At 37.6% G+C, this 22,522-nt stretch overlaps 1 protein-coding gene across 7 annotated transcripts in view; it reads right to left on the reverse strand.

The window, feature by feature from the left end:
- Positions 1-22,522, reverse strand: part of LOC105490744 (WD repeat and FYVE domain containing 2) — a 202,629-nt gene that overhangs the window by 43,258 nt on the left and 136,849 nt on the right. For 5 of the 7 annotated variants that reach the window (XR_011615035.1, XM_071081623.1, XM_071081621.1 and 2 more), the window contains 3 exons: positions 16,412-16,466; positions 5,893-6,071; positions 4,759-4,952 (listed from right to left, as the gene is read on the reverse strand). Coding sequence is in view for 5 of the 7 variants with exons in the window: in XM_071081623.1 (XP_070937724.1) it covers positions 4,759-4,952; positions 5,893-6,071; positions 16,412-16,466 (428 nt within the window). In the remaining 2 variants the exon portion in view is untranslated. Of the gene's footprint in view, positions 1-4,053; positions 4,110-4,758; positions 4,953-5,892; positions 6,072-16,411; positions 16,467-22,522 lie in introns of all 7 variants that reach the window. The other 2 variants (XR_011615036.1, XM_011756638.3) reach the window with 2 other exon arrangements.

Here is a 22,522-nt window from a genome sequence, read left to right on the forward strand (position 1 = left end):
TAAGGACAAAGAGAGTTGCAAAGAAATCTAAAATCTCATTCAGTAGTCTTATTGTTATTTAGTATTGCTCATTATTTTGGAACCATTTAAATAAAACGTAGGATAAAGCAAACGAGGAACTACGCCAGTGTTTTAACAACCAAGATTTTCAGCCTCAGATAAAAGAATCAAGTACAAAAACCAAAAAGTAAAAATCCCGTAATGTTAAATTTGAATAAGAAATATTATATTAACTGATGATTTATTCTCTTTTAAAAAATACACACACATTTATATACACTTCTCAGCTATCTCTGAATATTGTTCCTCACTAAAAAAATGGCTGATTCCAGGATTGGGATAGGAAAAGTACAGGATGAACTTGAGACATGTTGAGTCAGAAGGCAAGGAAGCTACCCAAGGCTAAGTGGGCTTATTTCAGACACGGTGGTAAGGGATGAACAGGTAGAGTACGGAGGCTATTTAGAGCAGTAAAACTATTCCATATGATGCTACAATTACCATTGTAATTGTAGCATGTCTTTATATATTTGTCCAAATCCACAGAACACACAACACCAAGAGTGAACCCTAAACTATGGACTTCGGGTGATAATGACGTGCCAGTGTAGGTTCACACTACACTGTGGGGAGGCCATGCATGTTGAGCTCATGAGGCACATAGGCACATAGGCAATCTCTATACTTTCTGCTCAATTTTGCTGTGAACCTAAAATTGCTCTAAAAAATAGTCTTTAAAACATAAAAATTGGGCTGGGTGCGATGGCTCATGCCTGTAATCCCAGCACTTTGGGAGGCCGAGGCAGGCGGATCATGAGGTCAGGAGTTCAAGATCAGCGTGGCCAACATAGTGAAACCCCGTCTCTACTAAAAATACAAAAAATTAGCTGGGCGTGGTGGTCGGCGCCTGTAATTTCAGCTACTCGGGAGGCTGATGCAGGAGAATCGCTTGAATCCAGGAGGCAGAGGTTGCAGTGAGCTGAGATCGTGCCATTGCACTCCAGCCTGGATGACAATAGTGAAACTCCATCTCAAAAAAAAAAAAAAAAAAAAAAATTTAAAAAAGACATTGGAGCCCATTTAATGGAGCTGTTACTGGCCAAAGATAGAATAACTGGAACATAAAATAAAAAGATGGCAGTTTATTGAAATATACTGAACATATTATTATTTAAAAACAACCAATCAACCTAAGATTTCGTAATAGTGCTCAAAAAGAAAAAAAAAAAGATTCCTATTAAAGGTAACCAGGGCACCAAATTTGTACTCTGAAAATTAGGACTAAAAAAAAAGATATAAGAATTTATCTTGCTTTTCCTATAATAATTGTATTTCAGGGTAACCAAATAGCCCTAGTTAGTGAGGGGGGGAAGTTATGCTTTAGAAGTATTCCAACAAATACATGGGAAAAATACGATAGGATTAGAAAATCACCATTTTGCAACCTTAACGAAAAAGTGTTCCGGCAAAGCTCAGCAATAGATGAAACCATTAAAAGGCTGGTATGGAGGATGGCGCTGCAGGGATCCGGCTGTCACCACCTGAACTGCCGATCAATCTCAGCATAACTGAAAGGGCGACAATGCAATGCCATGTGCCTTATAATGGGAAGCTCTATGAAGCACGCTTGGTGAGAACCAAATGCTCTCACTAAAAGGCTGAATCTGAATGAAATCAAGATTATAGGGCAGTTTTTCAGTTTACTGAAAATATGTGAGGAAGGTAGGTACAGGAGCAAGTTAAATGACATCAATTTAGAATGTGGGACTGTGTGCAGAAGAACTGATTCAGTACCTTCAACGAGGCAGTGGCATTAAAAAAAGTGAAGGGGGCACTGCTCTGGATGAAGAAAGATTTAGAAGATGTGACAACCACGTGCAATGTGTGGATCTTGTCCAGATCCAATTTCCAACAAACCTACTGCACAAAAATCATTTTCAAAATAATCAGTGAAATCTGAAATTCAACAATATCAAGGAGATCAAAGATTGTTAATTTTTAGATGTAACAATAGCATTGTGATTACCGAAAAAGTAACCCATATATTTTCAATGAAGTATATAAGGATAAAATGATATAAGGTCTAGAATTTGCTTTAAAATACTCCAGCAAAAATTGAGAGAAAGCAAAAAGGGATAGAAGAACCAACAGTGGATGTGAATGACTGGCATTAAGTATGATAGGAAGAAATTGACATAATCTTAACAGCTTTTCAGAACTCTTCACCTGAACAGAAATAAATCTAAGAGATTACATTAGGTGGGAAACATTCCACTACACATGGTGACATTTTGGAAATATCTCTGACATGAACAAAATCCTAAAATAGAGTATTTGAATTATTTTTGTGAAAACATGAAAAATATGATAAAAACATGGTCAAATAACAAGACACTGACAAATGACGTTGGATAAAGTATTCACAAATTTAAAGACTAACAAGTGAAGTGGGGAAGGAACACATTTCTATTTACTATCATCTACCTTCCATGGGGCGTTTGGGAAGTAACCCTATTCTGCTGTACCCAGTTGTGCAGAGGGCTGGCTGAAAAATTATAATCCCCAAATTCTAATCCTGGTTCTGCTAGCCAATAGTCACGTGACCTTGAGCAAGTCACCTACTCCCTGAGCCTTGGTTTCTACACTGTGAAAACTGAGAATTAGGTCTTTTGTTTTTACTTCACATTATTGTTTTGACAGTGAACAAAGTAATATGTAAAAGCCTGCAAATCTAAGATATTTTCAGGGCCTGCAAATCTAAGATATTTCTTTCTTTATCCTTTTCCTTTCCTTTCCTTCTCTTCTATTATTGTCATTCTTGTTGTTCCTATTACAGGTAATTTATATTTGAAGTTTCAGATCTTCAGTCAAAACAATCAAAAAATTTGAGGTTACTCATAAATTGACAATTCAATTTATGAACCAGTCTCTTTGTCTTCATTTTTCTACTTGAATTTTGGTCATTTTCATTGCATATTTACTTCTCCACTAAGATGCCTGAAAGAAGAGGAATAAAGGCTGAATTCAATCTGATTTAGTCTGTCACTTGTTGCCTTGGCTGAATGACTGTTTGAGGTGGTGATAGAAGAGAATGAGTTCATCTGTGGAGGTCTCTTATCAACCATTAGCTGTCTACTATGAAGATAAATAGGATTAATGATATTATTCATAATATTTTATGTTGATTCATCAGATCTTCCTCCTCCCTTCATCACTAAAACAAACAATGACGAAACCAAAACCCCTGTAAGTGTGGAGGGTGACAAAAAGAAGGAAGAGAGGGGAGGCGGTGGGAGGTTCTCAGAAGGAAATGTTTTTAAAAGCTAAATTTAAATGTGAACCCCTAATACTGTATGGCTTGCCTATTAATCTATCAGCCAGCTCCCAGAAAAAACTTCCAGCCTTAGAAAAGTCACATGGTTATTGGCTGAGACCCTCTGGCAAAAGCACAGAGCTGTCATGCCATCAGTGTTTAGCAATGGAAAAATACTCAAGAGCAAAGGTTGAAACCATGGCTCCAAAATCATAGTTGGCAAGGCAGAGCTGGCAGAGGTCAGGGAATCTTCTGGGAGGGCCTGTCTGTAGTATTGCACCTCTCCACCACCTGAACAGTGAGGCTGGCTGGATGGAACTGAAACCAGAGACTCTCACACGCACAGGCTTCTCATACCCAATCACACGACTTTCTGCTTGGTAAACCACATGATGTGGGAAAAGGGAATAGTCACCAAATGAGGATGACTCCTGGAGATGCCCGAAGGGAGAAGCTGTGGTGGTTACAATCCTACATCAAAGACTACATCAGTCAGGGAAAGTTGGATACTATCCATTTGTTTTTTATTTTCAAATAGTTTAAAAAGTTAGCTTCCTGAGGGCAAGATCTGTATTTTTTTCCATACTTGCTGGGCTTGGCTAAGTGATACAGAAACCAGAATAAGACCAAATTATATTGATGCCATTAGTTCCTTTTTGAAGGAGCAATGCAGTACAATGGGAAAAAAATAGGAGTCCAAGGCAGAAGGTCTGGGTTCTTGTGAGGATTTTCCTACTTACTAGCTGGGTGGCCTCAGATAAAACACAGGACTCTTTCTGGGCTTCAGCCAGCTCATCTGTAAAATGAAGGTAGTATAGACTGAATTCTAAAAAAGTATTTAATTGACAAAGATTGTATATATTCAAAATGTTGAATGTGATGATGTGATATACATATACACTGTGTAATAATCATGGTCAAATTGATTAACACATCCATCACTACCCAGTTACTGTGTGTGTGTGTGTGTGTGTGTGTGTGTGTGTGTGTGTGTGTGTGTGTGAAACAGAGAGAAAGAGATAAGGAAGACAGAATGATTATGTCTCCCCAAAATTCCTATGTTAAAACCTAATTCCCAATGTGATGGTGTTTGGAGATGAATCCTCATGAACGGGATTAGTGCCCTTATAAAAAAAGGCCACAGAAAGGTCCTCTGCCCTTTCACCATGTGAGGACACAGCAAGATGTTGTCTATGAAGCAGGAAGCAAGCGCCCTCACAAGACACTGAACCTGCTGGTGCCTTGATCTGAGAATTCCCAGCCTCCAGAATTGTGAGCAATAAATTGCTGGTGTTTAAAGGACACCCAGTTTACAGTAATTTATGATAGCAGCCCAAATGGACGAAGACAGAGGGTTGGACTAGGTGATCTTTAAGTGTACTTCCAGCTCTAACACTAAGACGTCATTTATGTATTGGCAAGAGAGTTCATGTATTTCAACTTACGTATTACGCTCATCTGAATTGGCTTTTAGAAAGTAAAGTTTGGTGTTTCTTTTATTAACCGGTAGTACCACCCTCTCAAAGGTGAGCTGATCCTGCCTGCCATTCCTTATCATCCTTGCCTTTGGTCTTCTCAGCAACTTGCTACTTTTACAACTTTCCACAATGGTCATTCTTAGTTTCTTCACCTTGCTCTTCTAGTGAGAAAAAAAAGAGTGATATTAGCCTATATATACACAAAAATATACCTTTGAATGCCACACAGTTTCACAGAAACAGCAATGTACTTTGTCAGATGTTGAGAATCACTGAATAGGCATTTTATAAATATGGAGATGAAATTAGAAAGCAGGACTTACTGTTTCTTCCTGCTTTCCCTGACTAGTGGCCTGTTTCTACCTACTTCTTAATTTGTCAGAAGATAAAGAGACCATATGCTTTTAAAACTAAGAACCCAGGGTCCTTTACTCCCTACAGTGGTAGCCGCATCCACACGTGCTACACACTAGTCATTACTGTGCTTGCTGGAGCCTAGTTGGGCAGATGTGAGCATTACCCAGCATCAGCAAGGATTCACCATGAGCATGAGGACCCTGGCAATTTGGGAAACAAAAATATCACTCTACATATCCTGAAAATGTCTCATTCCTGGAACAAAGCTTTTAACATCACCATGTAGATACCAGCTCACCCACTCTGGTCCTAGCTTGGTAACCTGGCAATAACTATTTAAAACTGAACAGGAATCCTGTGGTTCTTTTCCCAGGCACCAACAGGAATGTTCACAACCTTGGTATCTATGTGTAAATTACTTCTGTACGAAGAGCAAAGATTACATTTTGGTGATGATTTCATCTTCATGTACCATAATTATTTCTGACAGCTGAGGTTCATGAATCTGCACTGTGTTCTGTCTAGATGTCAGACCTTGTGTTACAGTAGACTCACAAATGGCTCAGCAGTCTATTATTTCAGGTCAAGTGATCGCACTTCACTCTACTTACATGGGAAGTCTTGATGATTTGTGCCTTAGGAAATTCTATGAGCATTGTAATCTATACTGGGCAACTCAGTCATTAACAAAACTTTCAAGTTGCACACATCCCAAAATTTCATGAATCAGAGTTAAGTTCCTACTAAGAGATTTTTGTCCAGCAAAGGATACTGCAGGCCTGAGGCCACGGCACTGGTACGATAACCTCCCAGGCGCTGCCCACTCTCAGAGCAGTGCCAGGCAAATTGCTTGTCCTGTCCTGTGCTCAGCACCCACTCCAGCTCCAGGACAAACAGGATCATCGTCACTCTGCTCTGATGCGCTGAAAACCAAGAGAAAAGAAAACAACCTATAAAGCATCCTAAGGAGGTTGGAAGAACACGGCCCACAGAGATTCACCATTCTCTTCTTCTCTCCACCCCAGAATAAGCTGAACGGCAGAACCATTTTAAGGACAAGGTAGAACAGTGGTTCTCGTCGGGGGTATTCCCCTGTAGACCGGTGTGTCTGAGTGTTTTTGGTGATTAAAATAAAACTATCCATCTCTTCCCAGTGTTCCCCCTCTGCCCCATTTGTGCCAACACAAGGATTATTGCCACACATAGCTCCTGTTACCAAAGGGCCTGGGCCACTTCCTCAGACAAGCTAGGGCTGCTGGACTGGAGAGAGCCACATCCAGTGTGACCACAAAACACATTAGGAGCGATGTTCATATATATCACTACCATCAGTTTATGTGCACTTATAAAAAAACTGGAGCATACCGTTATTCTTTTAATGAAGTCTGTCTTATAAAGTCATACAAAAGTTCTAGATGAACACTTTCTTTCAGAAATTAAATGCATGGAAAGGAGGACAGAATTGTTCCTAAGAACCATATAGAAGAAAGTGAAGTATCCCTTATGCCAAAGTGTGTGTGTGTTTGTACAAATGATAATAAGAGTAAATTTTCTAGAGTTGTTAATAAACAAGAGTAACATGATCACAGTTACCACATCACACAATTCCAGAATTAGAAGAGGCTATTCATATCAGTTAACCCATCTCCCTATTTTACACATGGGCAAAGTGAGGCACAATGAGGTGGAGTAGCTTGACTGAGGTCTTAGAGCTTCTCAGTTACCAAATGAAATCAGGTGGAAGGATTTTTGCCTTATTATATATTCCAGGCAGTAAGGTGGAGGGCATCTGCAGTCACTGAACAGAGCTGACTGGAATGAACAAAGACTAGCATCCTGCAACCTGGACCTCACCGGGCCCTGCTCCCAAGGGCTGGCAGTCTGACGGGGCATGAACACACTCATCATGACTGTGGTGAGGTCACAGAGAAGACACTGGTTTCACATTTTGATCATGAACACAGAGTTAGACAGTATGGATGGACAAATGTGGCTCTACTGACAATAATATCATCTGCCAATTTTTGAATGTCTAACAAGTGCCAGGCACTTAAATACATTCTCTAGCTTAATCATTGTAATGACCCTGCAAAGTGGATGATTTCATCATTTTACAACAAATACAACCTTAGCAAGATGGCCCTTTGGGATTGCTACCATACAATACAGTCAGAACCAGAGTGAACAGCCACAGGGCAGTCATTCAACAAATGCCTGATGTTTTAAGAGCTGGTGTTTGAAGCCTGGAGAATCTAAGGGAGTAGGGAAGCAGTGACACTGTGATGTGTCTACAACACACATCTGCTTTCGGAGTACCAGCCACCATCAAGGTCAAAACACAGGCTTGAACGAAAAGATGTGTCTTCTTGGAGAAACTCGTGAAGATCTTTTTATGTCTCTATCATCAAATGTTCAATTCAAGTTCTATCAGTGAGGGAATAAAAAGTGAACTCTCTAATGAGTTCAAGTATACTCAAGTCTATTTCAAGCAGAAAGTGGCCCCTAGCACCTCACCCGTCTTTTCACTGAGGGGGCCTTTAGCCTTCTATCTATCAGATTCGAGTCCAAGGGGATGACAGCAGCCCTAGATGATAAGGGGCTTTAGCCCTCTGAGCGGCCTTCCTGTGCCAGAGAAGGCAGAGGCTAGAAATGTTAAGTGGCTTGCTCAAAGCTACAAAACCAACGAATGACAAAGATAGAATAAAAATCCTGTTCTCCCTGATGTCAAAGTTGGTCCTCTCTCTCAGTGTCAGGCTACCTATGATTACCAGAAAACAAAAACGAACCAAAAAACCCCAAAACTCAGATCACATACTTTTGTTTAAGGTGAAAAAGATTCTTCTATTGAAAAAAAATTCAAAGATAGATAACTTATCACTAAGCTTCAGAAACTCCTAAGAAAAAACGTGGGTTTGAATAGGAGTGGCGAGAGGGACCTCTTCCTTGCCTTGATCCTGATCTTAGAGGGAAAGCATCTCTTTTATCACCATTAAGGACGATGTTAGCTGCAGGGTTTCTGTAGATATTTCTTTATTGAAGAAGCTCCCCTCTAGTCCAAGTTTGCTGAGAATATTTTATAATGAACTGGATTTTACCAAATGCTTTGCCACATTAAATTAACAATATGATTTTTCTTCTTTAACCTGTTGACATAATGGATTACATTGATTTTTGAATGCTGAACCTGCGTTGCCTATCTGGAATAAATCCCACTAGGTCATGCTGTGTAATTCTTTTTATATATGGTTGGGGTCAATTTGCTTTTTTTTTTTTTTTGGTTTTGGGATCATTTATTGATTTTTAAAATTTTGTATTGAGGTAAAATTCACATAACACAAAATTCACCACTTTAAACATTTTAGAGTATGTAATTCACTGGTTATTAGTTACTCACAATGTTGTGCATCATCACTGTTATCTATTTCCAGAACATTTCCATCATCCCAAAATGAAACTCTATATCCCCAACTCCCACTTCCCTCATCCTTGGAAAACACTAATCTATTATCTTTCTCTATGAATTACCTCTTATTCCTGACACTTCATATAAGTGTAATCATACAACACGTGGCCTTTTGTGTGTGGCTTTTTTCTCTTAGCATAAGTTTCCAAGGTTCAACCATTTTGTAGCCTGTACTTCATTCCTAAATGGCTAAATAAGTCAATGCATATATATACCACATTTTGTTTATCCATTCATCACTGATGGACATTGAGGTTACTTCCATTTTTTTGGCCATTATGAATAACGTTGTTATGAAGAGATATGTATGAGTTTTTGTGTGAATACTGTCATGCTCCACCTAACGATGCTTCAGTCAACTGTGGCACCATAAGAGTATAATGCAGCTGAAAGGGCGTGGCTGTTCTAGCACAATGCATTACTCACCTATCTGTGGTGATCCTGGTGAAAACAAACCTATTGTGCTGCCAGTCATATAAAAGTATAGCACCTGCAATAATGTTACTTGATAATGATACTAAATGACCATGTTACTGGTTTATGTATTTACTATACTATACTTTTAAAATCAGCATTTTAGAGTGTACTCCTTCTTTTTATATATATTTTTAAAATGTTAACTGTAAAACAGCCTCATGGATGTCCCGCAGGAGGTATCCAGAAGAAGGCATTGTGGTGATAGGAGGTGACAGCTCCATGGGTGTTATGCCCCCTGAAGACCTTCCAGTGGGACGAGCTGCGGAGGTGGAAGACAGTGATATTGATGATTCTCACCCTAAGTAGGCCTAGGCTAATGAGTGTGTTTGTGTCTTAGCTTTTAACAAAAATGTTTAAAAAATAAAACGAATATTAAAAATTAAAAAAACAAAAAACCTAGAGAATAAAGGTATGAAGAAAAAATATTTTGTACAGTTGTGTTTGTGTTTTAAGCTCTGTTATTACAAAAAAGCTGAGAAGTTGAAAAGATTAAAAAGTTTATAAAGTAAAAATAGAGTTCACTAGGTTTATTACTGAAAAAACATTTTTAAGCAAATGTAGTGTAGCCTGAGTGCACAATGTTTATGAAGTCTACGGCAGTGTATAGTAATGTCCAAGGCCTTCACATTCACTCACTACTCACTCACTGACTCACCCAGAGCAACTTCCAGTTCTCCAAGCTCCATTCATGGTTAAGTGCCCTATCCAGGCAAACCATACCATTTTTTGAATCTTTTGCATCAAATCTTTACTGCACCTTTTCTATTTTTAGATATGTTTATTGTAACAAATACCATTGTGCTACAACAGCCTACAGTATTCATAACAGTAACATGCTGTACAGGTGTGCAAGCCTAGGGAGCAACAGGTTATACCCTCTAGCCCAGGCATGTAGCAGGCAATCCCATCTAGGGGTGTAAGTACACTCTCTCATGTTCACACAGCATTGAAATCGCCTAGCAATGCATTTCTCAGAATGTGTCACCATCATTAAGCAACACATGACTATGCTTTCAGTTATCTTGGGTACCTAACTAGAAGTAAAAATGTTGTGTCACAAGGTAACTTTATATTTAACTCTTTGAGGAACTGCCAAACTCTTTTTCAAAGTGGCTACACCATTTTACATTCCCACCAACAGTGTTCCAGGCCTGGGTGCGGTGGCTCATGCCTGTAATCCCAGCACTTTGGGAGGCTAAGGCAGGTGGATCACCTGAGGTCAGGAGTTCAAGACTAGCCTGGCCAACATGGTGAAACCCTGTCTCTACTAAAAAATACAAAAATTAGCCAGGCATCAGTGGCGAGCACCTGTAATTCCAGCTACTTAAAAGGCTGAGGCAGGAGAATCACTTGAACCCGGGAGGCAGAGGTTGTGGCGAGCCGAGATCACGCCACTGCACTCCAGCCTGGGCAACAAGAACGAAACTCTGTATCAAAAAACAAAACAAAACAAAACAAAACAAAAAAACAAAAACAAAAAGAGGGTTCCAATTTCTCCACATTCTTGTCAACACTGCTTTCCTCTTTTTTTTTGAAAGGAATTAATATTTATTGGACCATTAAACTATGTTTCAGATAGTAATCCACATATGTAATCTTTTAATATTTTTATTGTATTAAAATATACACAACAAAAAATTTACAACTGAAACCATTTTAAGCATACCATTCTGTGGCATTAAGTACATTCACACTGTTGTGTAACCATCACCACCTTTCACTCTCTCGAACTTTCTCATCTTCCCAAACTGAAACACTTTACCCACTAACTCGCCATTTCCCCCTCTCCTGGCCCTTAGCAATCACCATTCTCCTTTCTGTCTCTATGAATTTGATTACAATAAGTACCTCATTTATAAGGGAAATCCTTCAGTATTTCTTCTTTTTTTTGACATGGAATCTTGCTCTGTCACCCAGGCTGGAGTGCAATGGCACAATCTCAGCTCACTGCAACCTCCACCTCCCGGGTTCAAGCGATTCTCTTGCCTCAGCCTCCCAAGTAGCTGGGATGATATGCGCACACCACCACACCCAGCTAATTTTTATATTTTTAGTAGAGAGGAGGTTTCACCATGTTGGCCAGGCTGGTCTCAAACTCCTGGCCTCAGGACTAGTATTCTCATTGTATATCATCTTCCATCCTTTTACTTTTAACCTATTTGTGTCTTTATATGTAAAACACACTTCTTACAGTTTATATTTGGGTCTCATCTTTCACTCAATCTGACATTAACTGCCTTTTAATTGCCTTTATATCATTTATTTTTAATCTGATTACTGACATTGTTAGGTTTAAATCTACTACAGTGTTGTTTTACATTTTTCCACCTGTTCTTTACACCCTTTTTCCTCTTAGTCTGCTTTTTTTTTTTTTTTAATTGGGAATTACTATATGATTCTACTTTATCTCCTTGGTTTGCCTATTAGCTGTCATTTTTTGATTTGCTATTTATTTTATTATTTAGAGACAGGGTCTTGCTCTGTTACCCAGGCTAGAGTACAATGGTGCAGGCACAGCTCACTGTAACTTCGAACCCCTGGATTGAAAAAACCCTCCCACCTCAGCTTCCCTAGTAGCTAAGACTACAGGCTAATTAATCTTTTTTTTTTTTTTGAGATGGGGTCTTGCTGTGTTGCCCAGGTTGGTCTCAAACTCCTGGGCTCAAAGGATCCTCCACCTCAGCTTCCCAAAGTGCTGGGATCACAGGTGTCAGCTGCTGTCCCTGGTCCTCAATTTGTTATTTTAATAGTTGTTTTGGGCCAGGAGCGGTGGCTCACACCTGTCCCAGCACTTTGGGAGGCCAAGGCAGGTGGGTCACCTGAGGTCAGGAGCTCGAGACCAGCCTGGCCAACATGGTAAAACCCTGTCTTACTAAAAATGCAAATATTAGCTGGGTGTGGTGGCAGGTGCCTGTAATCTCAGATACTTGGGAGGCTGAGGCAGGAGAATCGCTTGAACCTGGGGGGTGCCCACAATTGCTTGTGCCGCTTCACACTCCTACCTGGGTGACAGAGCAAGACTCTGTCTCCAAAAAAAAAAAAAAAAAAAAAAAAAAGTCATTTTAGGGTTAATAGTATATATCTTTAACTTACCACAGTCTTCCTCCAAGTGCTATTATACTTCTTCATGTATAGTATTCTAGAACCTACAATAGTATACTTCCATTTCTCTGGCCTTTGTACTATTGTCGCACATTTTAATTTACATATATTATTAACCCCTTGCTACTTCGTCTTTAACTTAAAAGTCAATTGTCTTTTAAAGAGATTCATATAAGATATGAAAAAAAACCTTTCAGTTCCCATTTTTAAAACTGTTCTTTCTTTTGAGTAGACACATAGTTTCTTTTGGCATCATTTTCTTTTTCCCTGAAAGACTTCCTTTAACATTTCTTTTAGTGAAGGTCTATGAATGATGATTTTTTTCTGTTTTTGTGTGTCCAACAAAATGTTTATTTTACTTAAGTTTTTGAAAGATATTTTCTCTGGGTATGTAAGTCTATGTTGGAAGTTTTTTCTTCTTTTAGAACTTTAAAAATGGGCTGGGCACAGTGGTTCTTGCCTGTAATCACAGCACTTTTGGAGGCCAAGGTTGGTGGATTGCTTGAGCTTAGGAGTTTGAGACCAGCCTGGGCAATATGGCAAAACCTCATCTCTACAAAAAATATAGAACTTGGCCAGGTGTGGTGGCATACACCTGTAGTCCCAGCTACTTGGGAGGTGAGGTGGGAGGACTGCTTGAGACCAGGAGGCAGAGGTTGCAGTCAGTTGAGATCACACCACTGCACTCTATCCTGGGCGACTGAGTGAGGCCCTGTCACCAAAAAAAAAAAAAAAGCTTTAAAAATGTTGTTCTGTGGACATCGAATCCATCTGCCACTCCACTAATTTGTCTGTGTCTAATAAATCTAATCTACCCACTGATTTTTTATTTCAATGACTATATTTTTCCTATCCAAAAGTTCTATTTGGTTCTCTTAAAAATCTCCCTGTTTTTTCCATAATCATTTTATTTCCTTGTTGTTTCTGAAACTTTTTTCTTCAATCATTTAACATACTGTGTTATGGCTTCTTTCGCTTTGCTGATTATTATCTAAGATTCTTGGTACTCTAATCATCCTGTTTGTGATATCTGCTAATATTTACTCATAGTAGATTGATTGCTTGTTAGTTTTACAATTAAAAAAAAAAATGAAGAATTCATCTTAAGCAGTGCTTGTTTTTGTTGCAGGGCCTTTGTGCAATTTGTCTTACTGAAAAGAGCCCGCATTTGTTTCTAGAAAGTAACTGTGGTATCTTATTAGCCAAGGACCCACTTTATGTTAATTTCTTAACATGGAGTTCCAGCATGTTACAATCGGTTAAAATTTATATTCCAAACTCAAAAGTTTTCATTTCAGGTTTTGATTTATCAAGGTAAAATTCCATCCTTTATCCAGAGCTGGGGTCAGGAATAAATTTCCCTGTGGTCTTCAGGGCCAATTACTGGAAAGTCTTGTTCCTCTTTTTATGGGGTACAGTCCTTTATGAGATTCAGCCTTTTATGGAAATCTCAGTTCCAATTTTTCATCTCACTCAGGCCCTGGGCCTTATTTCTTGTCCCCAAGTGCATGTTCATACACAAGTATCTATCTCTTACTGGTTCTCCATCTCCCCAAGACAGCTGCAATGACAGATTGTATGTATATCACTCTAAGTTTTAGTTCTCTCTTTGGTTCTGGCTCATAGAAATTTTTTTATTTGTATCTCCCATGAGTCTAGTATTGTATTAAGAAGAATGACAAAACCAACAAGAAGTGTAATTTTAACATTATCTCCAGGTATTTGTGGAGAATAGGTTTCCATAGTATTCTAGTTATCAATTTTTTTGTAATCCTCTGTAGATAAAATGAACTTATATGAAATATTAAGAGACTCAAAGAATAATGGCATATGAAGAGAAGTTTCTAGTGATATGCTCATTATACCTATACCTGTGAGGCCAATCATTATTTTAACAAAGACATAGGAAATGGCATGTTATGCTTATACATTTAAGAAAAACACAAAATTAAGCAGAAATTAATATATTTAATGACAACTGGGATTTCTAAGTATCTTGGTAAGTTGAGGTGATAGGCTAAATAAAATGAGATTGTGAATAACAGGATGTTAAGTGCAGCATTTAGTTTTTATTTTAAAAACAAAAATAAAAACAAGAAACAGCTTCAAAAGTACTGAAGATACAGCTTAAAAATAACTCAATACAATTTAAAATAACTAAAAGAGTATAATTGGATTGTTTGTAACATGAAGGATAAATACTTGAGGCAACAGATACCCCACCTACACTTATGTGATTATGCATTGCATGCCTGTATCAAAATGTCACATGTACCCCATAAATATATACACCTACTATCTACCCATAAAAATTAAAAATTAAAAAAAGAACTAAAACAACAACAACAACAATTCAAGTGAGAACTGTGGAGGAGCTTGAGTTGACTGCTCCACATGAGCCCACAGTGTAAAATGGCTGCCAGAAATTCACCCTATATAAGAACAGTGCTGAGGAAAAGAGAGAATATAATTTTGTACTTATCAGATTACATGCATGTATTAGTTACCTATTGCTGTGTAACAGAGTACCCCAAAACTTAGTGCCTTAAAACAGTAAACGTTAATTATCTCAGAGTCTGAAATATTGGTGCAGTTTAGCTGCATGCCTCTGTCATAAAGTCTCTCACAGGATGGAATCAAGGTGTGGAATGGAACTGTGGTCTCATCTGAAAGCTTGACGGGGGAGAATCTGCTTCCAAACTCTCTCACATAGTACTGGCTGGATTCAGTTCCTTGTGGGCTATTAAATTAGGATATCAGTTCCTTACTGGCTGTTGAGAAGGCCTCCCTCAGTTCCTCAGCACATGGGCTTCTCCACAGGGCAGCTCACAACATGGCAGCTGGCTTTCATCAGAGCAAGCACACAAAAGTGCAGAGTGGGCAAGCAAGGTGGAAGTTTTGGTATCTTTGTAACCTAATCTCAGAAGTGATATTCATCACTTGCCATATTCTAGGTCAAGCCCACACTGGAGGTACAGGGTAAATTCCAGGAGGCAATGATCATTAGGAACCATCTTAAAGGTTACCTACCACAAGGTATTGTATTTTTAAATGGTCCCAAAGGTACCAAATGATATCCCAAATATGTGATCAAGCCAATTAAAAAAATTTTTTGTTAAGTAATGTATTTTTAAAACTTGATAAAAAACAATTGTCCATATTTACAGAATACATGTAAAAACTGTTTTAAAGAATAAAGACTCACATAACGTAAAATAAAAATTAGAGATATAAAATATATAGCCTGGAAAAGAGAAGTGAGAGCAAAACACTGCAGATTGAAACAGGAGACAGAAGGGAAGGGGTAGAAACTTTCACTGTTGTTTTAAAATAATTGAAAGGTTGTCATGTGTAAGAGAGATTGTATTCAGTTTCTGTAGGTCCAACAGGCTAAGCAAACACCTATATCACTTATCACACAATGTTTTAATGGCCATCTGCATCCTCTCCATGATTATAAACTGCTTATACATAGATACATGTCTGGTTCACTATTGCAATTCTGTTACCAGAACATAATAGACACTCAATAAATATTTGATGAATTATCTGTGAGAAAATTAAAGAATAAAGAGAAATAAATTTTAGCCCCAAATCTTAAAGAACTTAATGCTTAGAATTTTCCAAAATCATAATGGTTCCTATGTCTCTGGCAGTACTAAAGGAGAGGCTGGATGATCATCCTCTCATTAAAGGCAAGTCAAGGGAATTCTCGTGACTCTAAGTGTTAATAACTTTCTGGTTCCACAATACTGTTAGTCTGAGTAAAGAAATCCCTTCCAAAAATTGTTGGCAGATGGCCTGTCAATGTTGAAGACATGATAAAACCACAATTCTTCCCCTTGGACAACACACTCTGAGCATTTTAAAACATTTAACCACATTAAAGATAAGTCCTATTAAGGTGGTTTTTTACTGGACCCACTTTCTAAACCTGCTGTACTGTTGAAAGGCAGCGTGTTATAGTAGGAAGACAAAGGCTGTGGGTTTGGGAGTCACACTGACCTGATATGGCTCTGCACTTAACTAGAACCCCAGGCAAGCCACCCAACCTCATTGGGCCTCAGTTTCTTAATTAAAAAACAGGGATAACATTCACTCAAAAGGTTGCTCTGTTTTGTTTCCCTGATGATTGTAAAGTACGTATTCTCTTGTGGCAGTGAAAAGCACCAAGAAGTATTTTAGAATCTGGGTAATGAAGGTATTCCTCTCACACCCTACCTTGATAGTTTTTCACAGAAGTCATCTTGTTATAATCTTCTGACAATATAAACTCCTGTAAGAGAAAAGAAAAATATTAAACAAAAATAAATTCTTTAAGTGAAGGACTACATTTGGTAAAACCAGATTGAATAAAGCAAATTATCATGACAATTACATCTAACATTAGTATTTTGCCCATCAACTCAGAATTTTTGTATCCCTTTAAAAGTAACAATCATAATTATGATCCAATGCAGTTATCATAATTTTACCTTATAAGTGTTGACTTTTTGTGTATGCACGAGAAGAAAACCAGATCAAGTTGAGCATCTTGATATTGGTCAATTTTGAAGATAAACCTAATTCAAAATACTTTTCTTTCAAGGGTGCCAAAGCTAAAAATTTTCAAGGCTCTAACCAGTAAGGAAATGGATGGCAACTCTCTACTAAAAATAAATTAGGTATTTTAAAGATTCTTTTTCTAAGATTAGCAATTTATTTCCCCTTACTACAAGCGTCTCAAGGTTGCATCTTACTCATCTCTGTACCCCCAGGGAACCGGGCACAGTACCTCGGCACAGTAGGTAATTAATAAATAACGGTCACACAAAGACACTTCTCAATGTAATGAGATTAGCCTGAATGTCAAATTTACTGAAAATATCAGTTTCTATATCGCACATTATATATACCCTTTGTAGGGACACGTAAGTGTGTGCTGTTTCGCCCAAGCATCTGTGTATACAGTGACCCGTATGTAGAAGCTGATTGAGGGTTTATGAGATCCAGCCAGGTTTTGAGTCCTTAGGCTTCATTCAAATGAAAAATATCCAGGTATTCTTAAAGAGTATATTATGAAACATAAGGAAAGCTGCAAAGTATAATAAATTGATACCTTCATCTGAGTTTAGAAACAGGGCAATTAATCTTTTCAAAATATCTGGAAGCATCCAGGATTTTTCTTTGATAACTTTAAAAAAGGGGGATGGGAAGAAAGATGCCTAAATGCCTTACTTGCTATCTGGGTCTTCCTGAGTTTAGTAGTTTGTGTAATTTTTCAGAAGGAAATAATTATTTTATTGTTTTTGTGATAAATGTCACAAAGGTAAAGTAGGAGATGATGTGAGAGAACATACAAGGCAATAAAGTTACTTTGCTTATTCATTTTTCTATTCCAGCCCCCTTTAAGAAGCTTATCTACAAATGAATTTTCTTCATGATTTTCTCAGTAATAACATTATTCAACTTGTCACTTTAAAAATTCATATCATTATTTCTTCAAGGAGTGGCACTACATTCACTTCTTGTTTTGAAAGAGTTAGAACTACAACTGGACACAACAGACTAATTTTTTTTTCTTTTCTTTTTTTTTGATAGAGTCTTGCTCTGTTGCCTGGTTGGAGTGCAGTGGTGCAATCTTGGCTCACTGCAACCTCTGCCTCCCAGGTTCAAGTAATTCTCCTGCCTCAGCCTCCCTAGTAGCTGGGATTATAGGTGTATGCCACCAAGCCCGGCTAATTTTGGTATTTTTATTAGAGACGGGGTTTCACCATGTTGGCCAGGCTGGTCTTGAACTCCTGACCTCAGGTGATCCGCTCACCTCGGCCTCCTAAAGTGCTGGGATTATAGGTGTGCACCACCGTGCCCGGCCAGAGCAGACTAATTTTTAAAGAAGTAAAGTAGCTGGCCCATAAAGTGCTTATAGTGTAGGTAAGGAAACCCGGGAGGTGCCTAAGTCACAAGTCACTAGCAACTTTTAATCCCAGGCAACAGGACCTCAACCCTGACCCCCAACTTTACAGGGTCCCAAATATCGTGACACATACACAAATAAATTTATTAAAGACAATTGTTATCTGGCCAAATGTTTTCTGAATTCATATTGTTCATGCTATTTTGAATATACTGAAATGGTTCTCTGGCCTGGTCAAAAGATACCACAATTCCTTTCGAAACAACATAAGGTATAAAATAACACAACTTAATAGAGGTTTGCATTTAGGATTTAATATACACATTAAAAATAAAATTACCAGTTCAATGCATTGGTAAACCTAATTTCTGGGTCATTTATTTTTCCTATGATAATAAAAACATATAATTATGGAGAAAATGTAGATTTTGTGTCAGCTTTTGTTATTACTTTTTTGATCACAGAAACACAATATACTACTCTAAGAAATGTAAGAAAAATAAACACTAAAAATCCCTTGTGATACCATTTCTCAAACGTAAGTATTATGGAAAGTACAGTTGTAATAATGTATAATAAAACAAAACATTAAAACTACTTGGCAATGCTGTTTTCTTTTTACAGTTCATGCATATAATTCCACGAGTACATACTCATCAACTTCATTCTTTTTGATGACTGCATAGGATGCAGTAAATATTCTTTTTTTTGAGAGAGAGAACTTCAGAGCTTCACTCTTGTTGCCCAGGCTAGAGTGCAATGGTGTGATCTCGGCTCACCGCAACCTCTGCCCTCCTGGGTTCAAGCGATTCTCCTACCTCAGCCTCCTGACTAGTTGAGATTACAGGCACGTGCCACCACGCTTGGCTAATTTATTGTATTTTTAGTAGAGATGGGGTTTCTCCATGTTGGTCAGGCTGGTCTTGAACACCTGACCTCAGATGATCTGCCTGTCTTGGCCTCCCAAAGTGCTGGGATTACAGGCGTGAGCCACCAGGCCTGGCCATAATATTCCTTTAATATTCCTTTATTGATGAATGTTTGTTTCCAGTTTTCCTTATTGAAAATATTACATTAAATGTATTATATCTTTATATGTCTCCAGCAGTACTTCTATAAAATAAAAGTCCAAAAAGTAGAATTATTGGATCAAAGAGTATAACCATTGAAATTTTGATAGATATGGCCAAATTGAGTTTTTAAAAGATTTTGTCTGTTAACACTCATGAACAATTAAAATGTAAAGGTTTGGCTGCAGTTATTTTCTTAGGATTGACCAATAAAAGTTCAAAACAAATTAGATCAAAGATATACACATTTGAAATATTTTGGATAAAATAGTTTCTATTCCTTCTTTATTATTTCTATCCTTCCTTCTTTCCATTCAGCTGTCCACCCATCTATCACTTAGTTGTTTTTAATGCTCACTGTAATACATCAAACAATATAGGATATACAAGCAAAAAGCTAACAATTGTCTTCACCTTCAATCTCACCCTTTTGAGGCAACCAATGTTAACAGTCTGGCGTATTTTTTAAATGTCTTTTTTTTAAACCCTTATACAAACATATATGAACATATATATATTTTTTTGTTGTATAAAAACAGGATCACATTATAGATATTATTCTGTAACTTTCTGTTTTCATCTAAAGTACACCAGAGCCCTATTTTCCAGAAGCACGTAGTTCTAACTTATTCTTTCTGATGGCTGTATAATATTCCATAAAATGGATATGCCAAACTTTATTCAAGTACTTCACATTTTAAGTGGACACTCCATTTGTCTGCTATAATTTACAATTATAGCAATACTTTGAGAAAGGTCTTTGCAAGTATATCCGTATGAACTAATGTCTATGTAGAAGAGACACTGGCTCAAATATCACATACATTTAATGTCTTAATAAACACTGCCATATTATTTTCCAGGAAGTATGCAGCCATGCACTCTGTCACCTACCCCCATCTTCATTTGACAGCATTTTTTCCCACATCTTATCACCACTGAATGCTATTGATCTTTTCAATTTTTGCCAAACTGATGTGCGAAACAAGAGGGTATCTCATTGTGGTTTATGTTCATTACACTATTTATGAGCTGCAGAACTTTTTGTGTTTATTTGCTATTTTCATTCATTTCTTGTTTTACGAATTTTTTGTTCAAATTCTGCTGTAGCCTGGTTCTCTGAAAAACAGCGTGAAGCAAAGCTTAAGCCTAATGCTTTATATGAAGGTGCAGTATCGGCAACAGTGAGTGAGGGTAAAGCAAAGCAAAGCGGAGAAAGATGGTGGTGCATTACCAAGCTCGCCTGAGTTTCACAAGATGCCCAGCTGCTTCTCAGCATTCAGGAAGTCTCTGGACAGAGAGAAGTGAAACACCAGGTTTTGGAAAAATCCACTGAAGGGAGGGATGGAAAGGGAATTTATCTGCCAGATGTCTCCCATACCCTTTTGCATTTTAGTCATAGCTCCACATGAATCTAATTTCTCTCTGCTTGTAGAAAGGTGGACCACCTAGCCCTGTTGCAGCCACTGGGGAAGTCATATCTGTGTCTCTGCAGTGCTGTGCTTCATATAATTCAGAAGTAGCAGGGGAACCAGATCCTCTGGGCTTAGGCCTCAGGGTGGAACAAGGTGCCAAGAGAGCCCAGGAAACAAGTACAATCAAGAAAATCTGAGGCAGTATATATCATGTGGCCCAGGCATACCCTTTGCTCTTTTTGTCTATTACATTTGTAATTGTCTTACTAAATTGTAGAAATTCTTTGACTATTAGGGATAGTTATCCTTTGTTTAATATGTGAATTGACAGTATTTTCTCTCCTAATATTCTGCCTTGGAATTTTATTAAATATTTTGTAGTATTGAAATTTTTTTTTTTTTTTAATTAACAAACAACCATGGCATTATGAGTTAAAATTGCATTATATCTTTTAAGTTTTAATTTGGGAAGGAATAATATTTTAACTGTAATATACTCAAGTACTTAAATACAGTTTTTCTTTACTAGTTTAAATGGCATTTCCCCCAACCCCATTTCAATTTCCAATGAATTACTTCTCACACATAATGAAAACAACTCTTGGTTTTGGGATACCCATGTATTAAGTTTTAGTATGCTATTGTAGCATTTAACACAGTATTTGTTGTTGACTTACCTAAACCCTGACCAAGTTTAGGTAATCACTGCTATTTTAGTTTTATCTGGAATTTTTATTAACAGTAGCTGCCAAATTTAATTAAATTGAACAGAATGTGTTTTTGATATCTATTAAATGAAATTTGTTAAAATCCTTCAATTCATTAAAGTAACTGATTATTGTTAAACAGTTTTCTGATACTGACCCATTCTTAACTCCCGGAAAGAATCCAAACTTGCCCTGATGTATTCTTCCTTTAATACACTACTGGATTTGATATGCTAATATTTGATAAGAATTTTTACATCTACATGTAAGAGTATTATTGGTCTATAGCTTTTCATTTTGGTGCTATCTTCATTGGGTTCTGACTTAAAGATAGCAAAGGATGGTGGTTAAGAGCTTGGGCACTGGAACCAAATTGTCCAGTTTAAATCTGAGCTAAAACACATACTTGTTAAATGATCTTGACAAGTTGCTCAAGAGCTCTGTGCTTCACTTTCCTTCTGTGTACTAGCCTCATAAGACTGTATGAGACTGAGTTATTATAAAAAAGCATTTTAAAGCAGTGCCTGTCACATAGTAAGTACTCTATGAGAGTTAATTTTTAACAAATGGATTAAGAAGCTTTTCTTTAAATCTTTTGGAAAACATTGAACAATTATAATTGAAGAATTCGAATTCAGGTTCTCAAGCTTTTCCCCGTGTATACACAGAAACACATACAATTGGAATAGTAGTACTGTTGATGATGTGATGTTAACTTAACACTATTACATGGGCATTTCTCATGTCACTACCTATTTTTTTGAAAAAATGAATTTTAATGGCTACATAATATCCCATTGGAAGGCAATAAAGGATTTTACCTAATTAGTCTTTAACTGTTACATTTCCTTTTTTTTTTTTTTTTTTTTTTTTTTTTTGAGGCAGGATCTTGCTTTGTCACCCAGGCTGGAGTGCAGTGGCGTGAACACAGTTCACTGCAGCCTCACAACCTCCCAAGCTCAAATATCATCCCACCTCAGCCTCCTGAGTAGCTGGGACTACAGGCACGAGCCACTACACCTGGCTAATTTTTGTATTTTTTGTAGAGATGGCGTTTTGCCATGTTACCCAGGCGGGTCTCAAACTCCTGTGCTCCAGCAATCTGCCTGCCTCAGCCTTCCCAAAGTGCTGGGATTATAGGCGTTGAGTCACTGCATTTGGTCTGTTACATTTCTAAGACACCAATGTTTTATTACAAAAATAAGAATATCCTTATGAATAATCTTTGTGTATTTTTATGATTA

This window comes from Macaca nemestrina, chromosome 16 (assembly GCF_043159975.1).
Source record: "Macaca nemestrina isolate mMacNem1 chromosome 16, mMacNem.hap1, whole genome shotgun sequence".
NCBI classification, from domain to species: domain Eukaryota; kingdom Metazoa; phylum Chordata; class Mammalia; order Primates; family Cercopithecidae; genus Macaca; species Macaca nemestrina.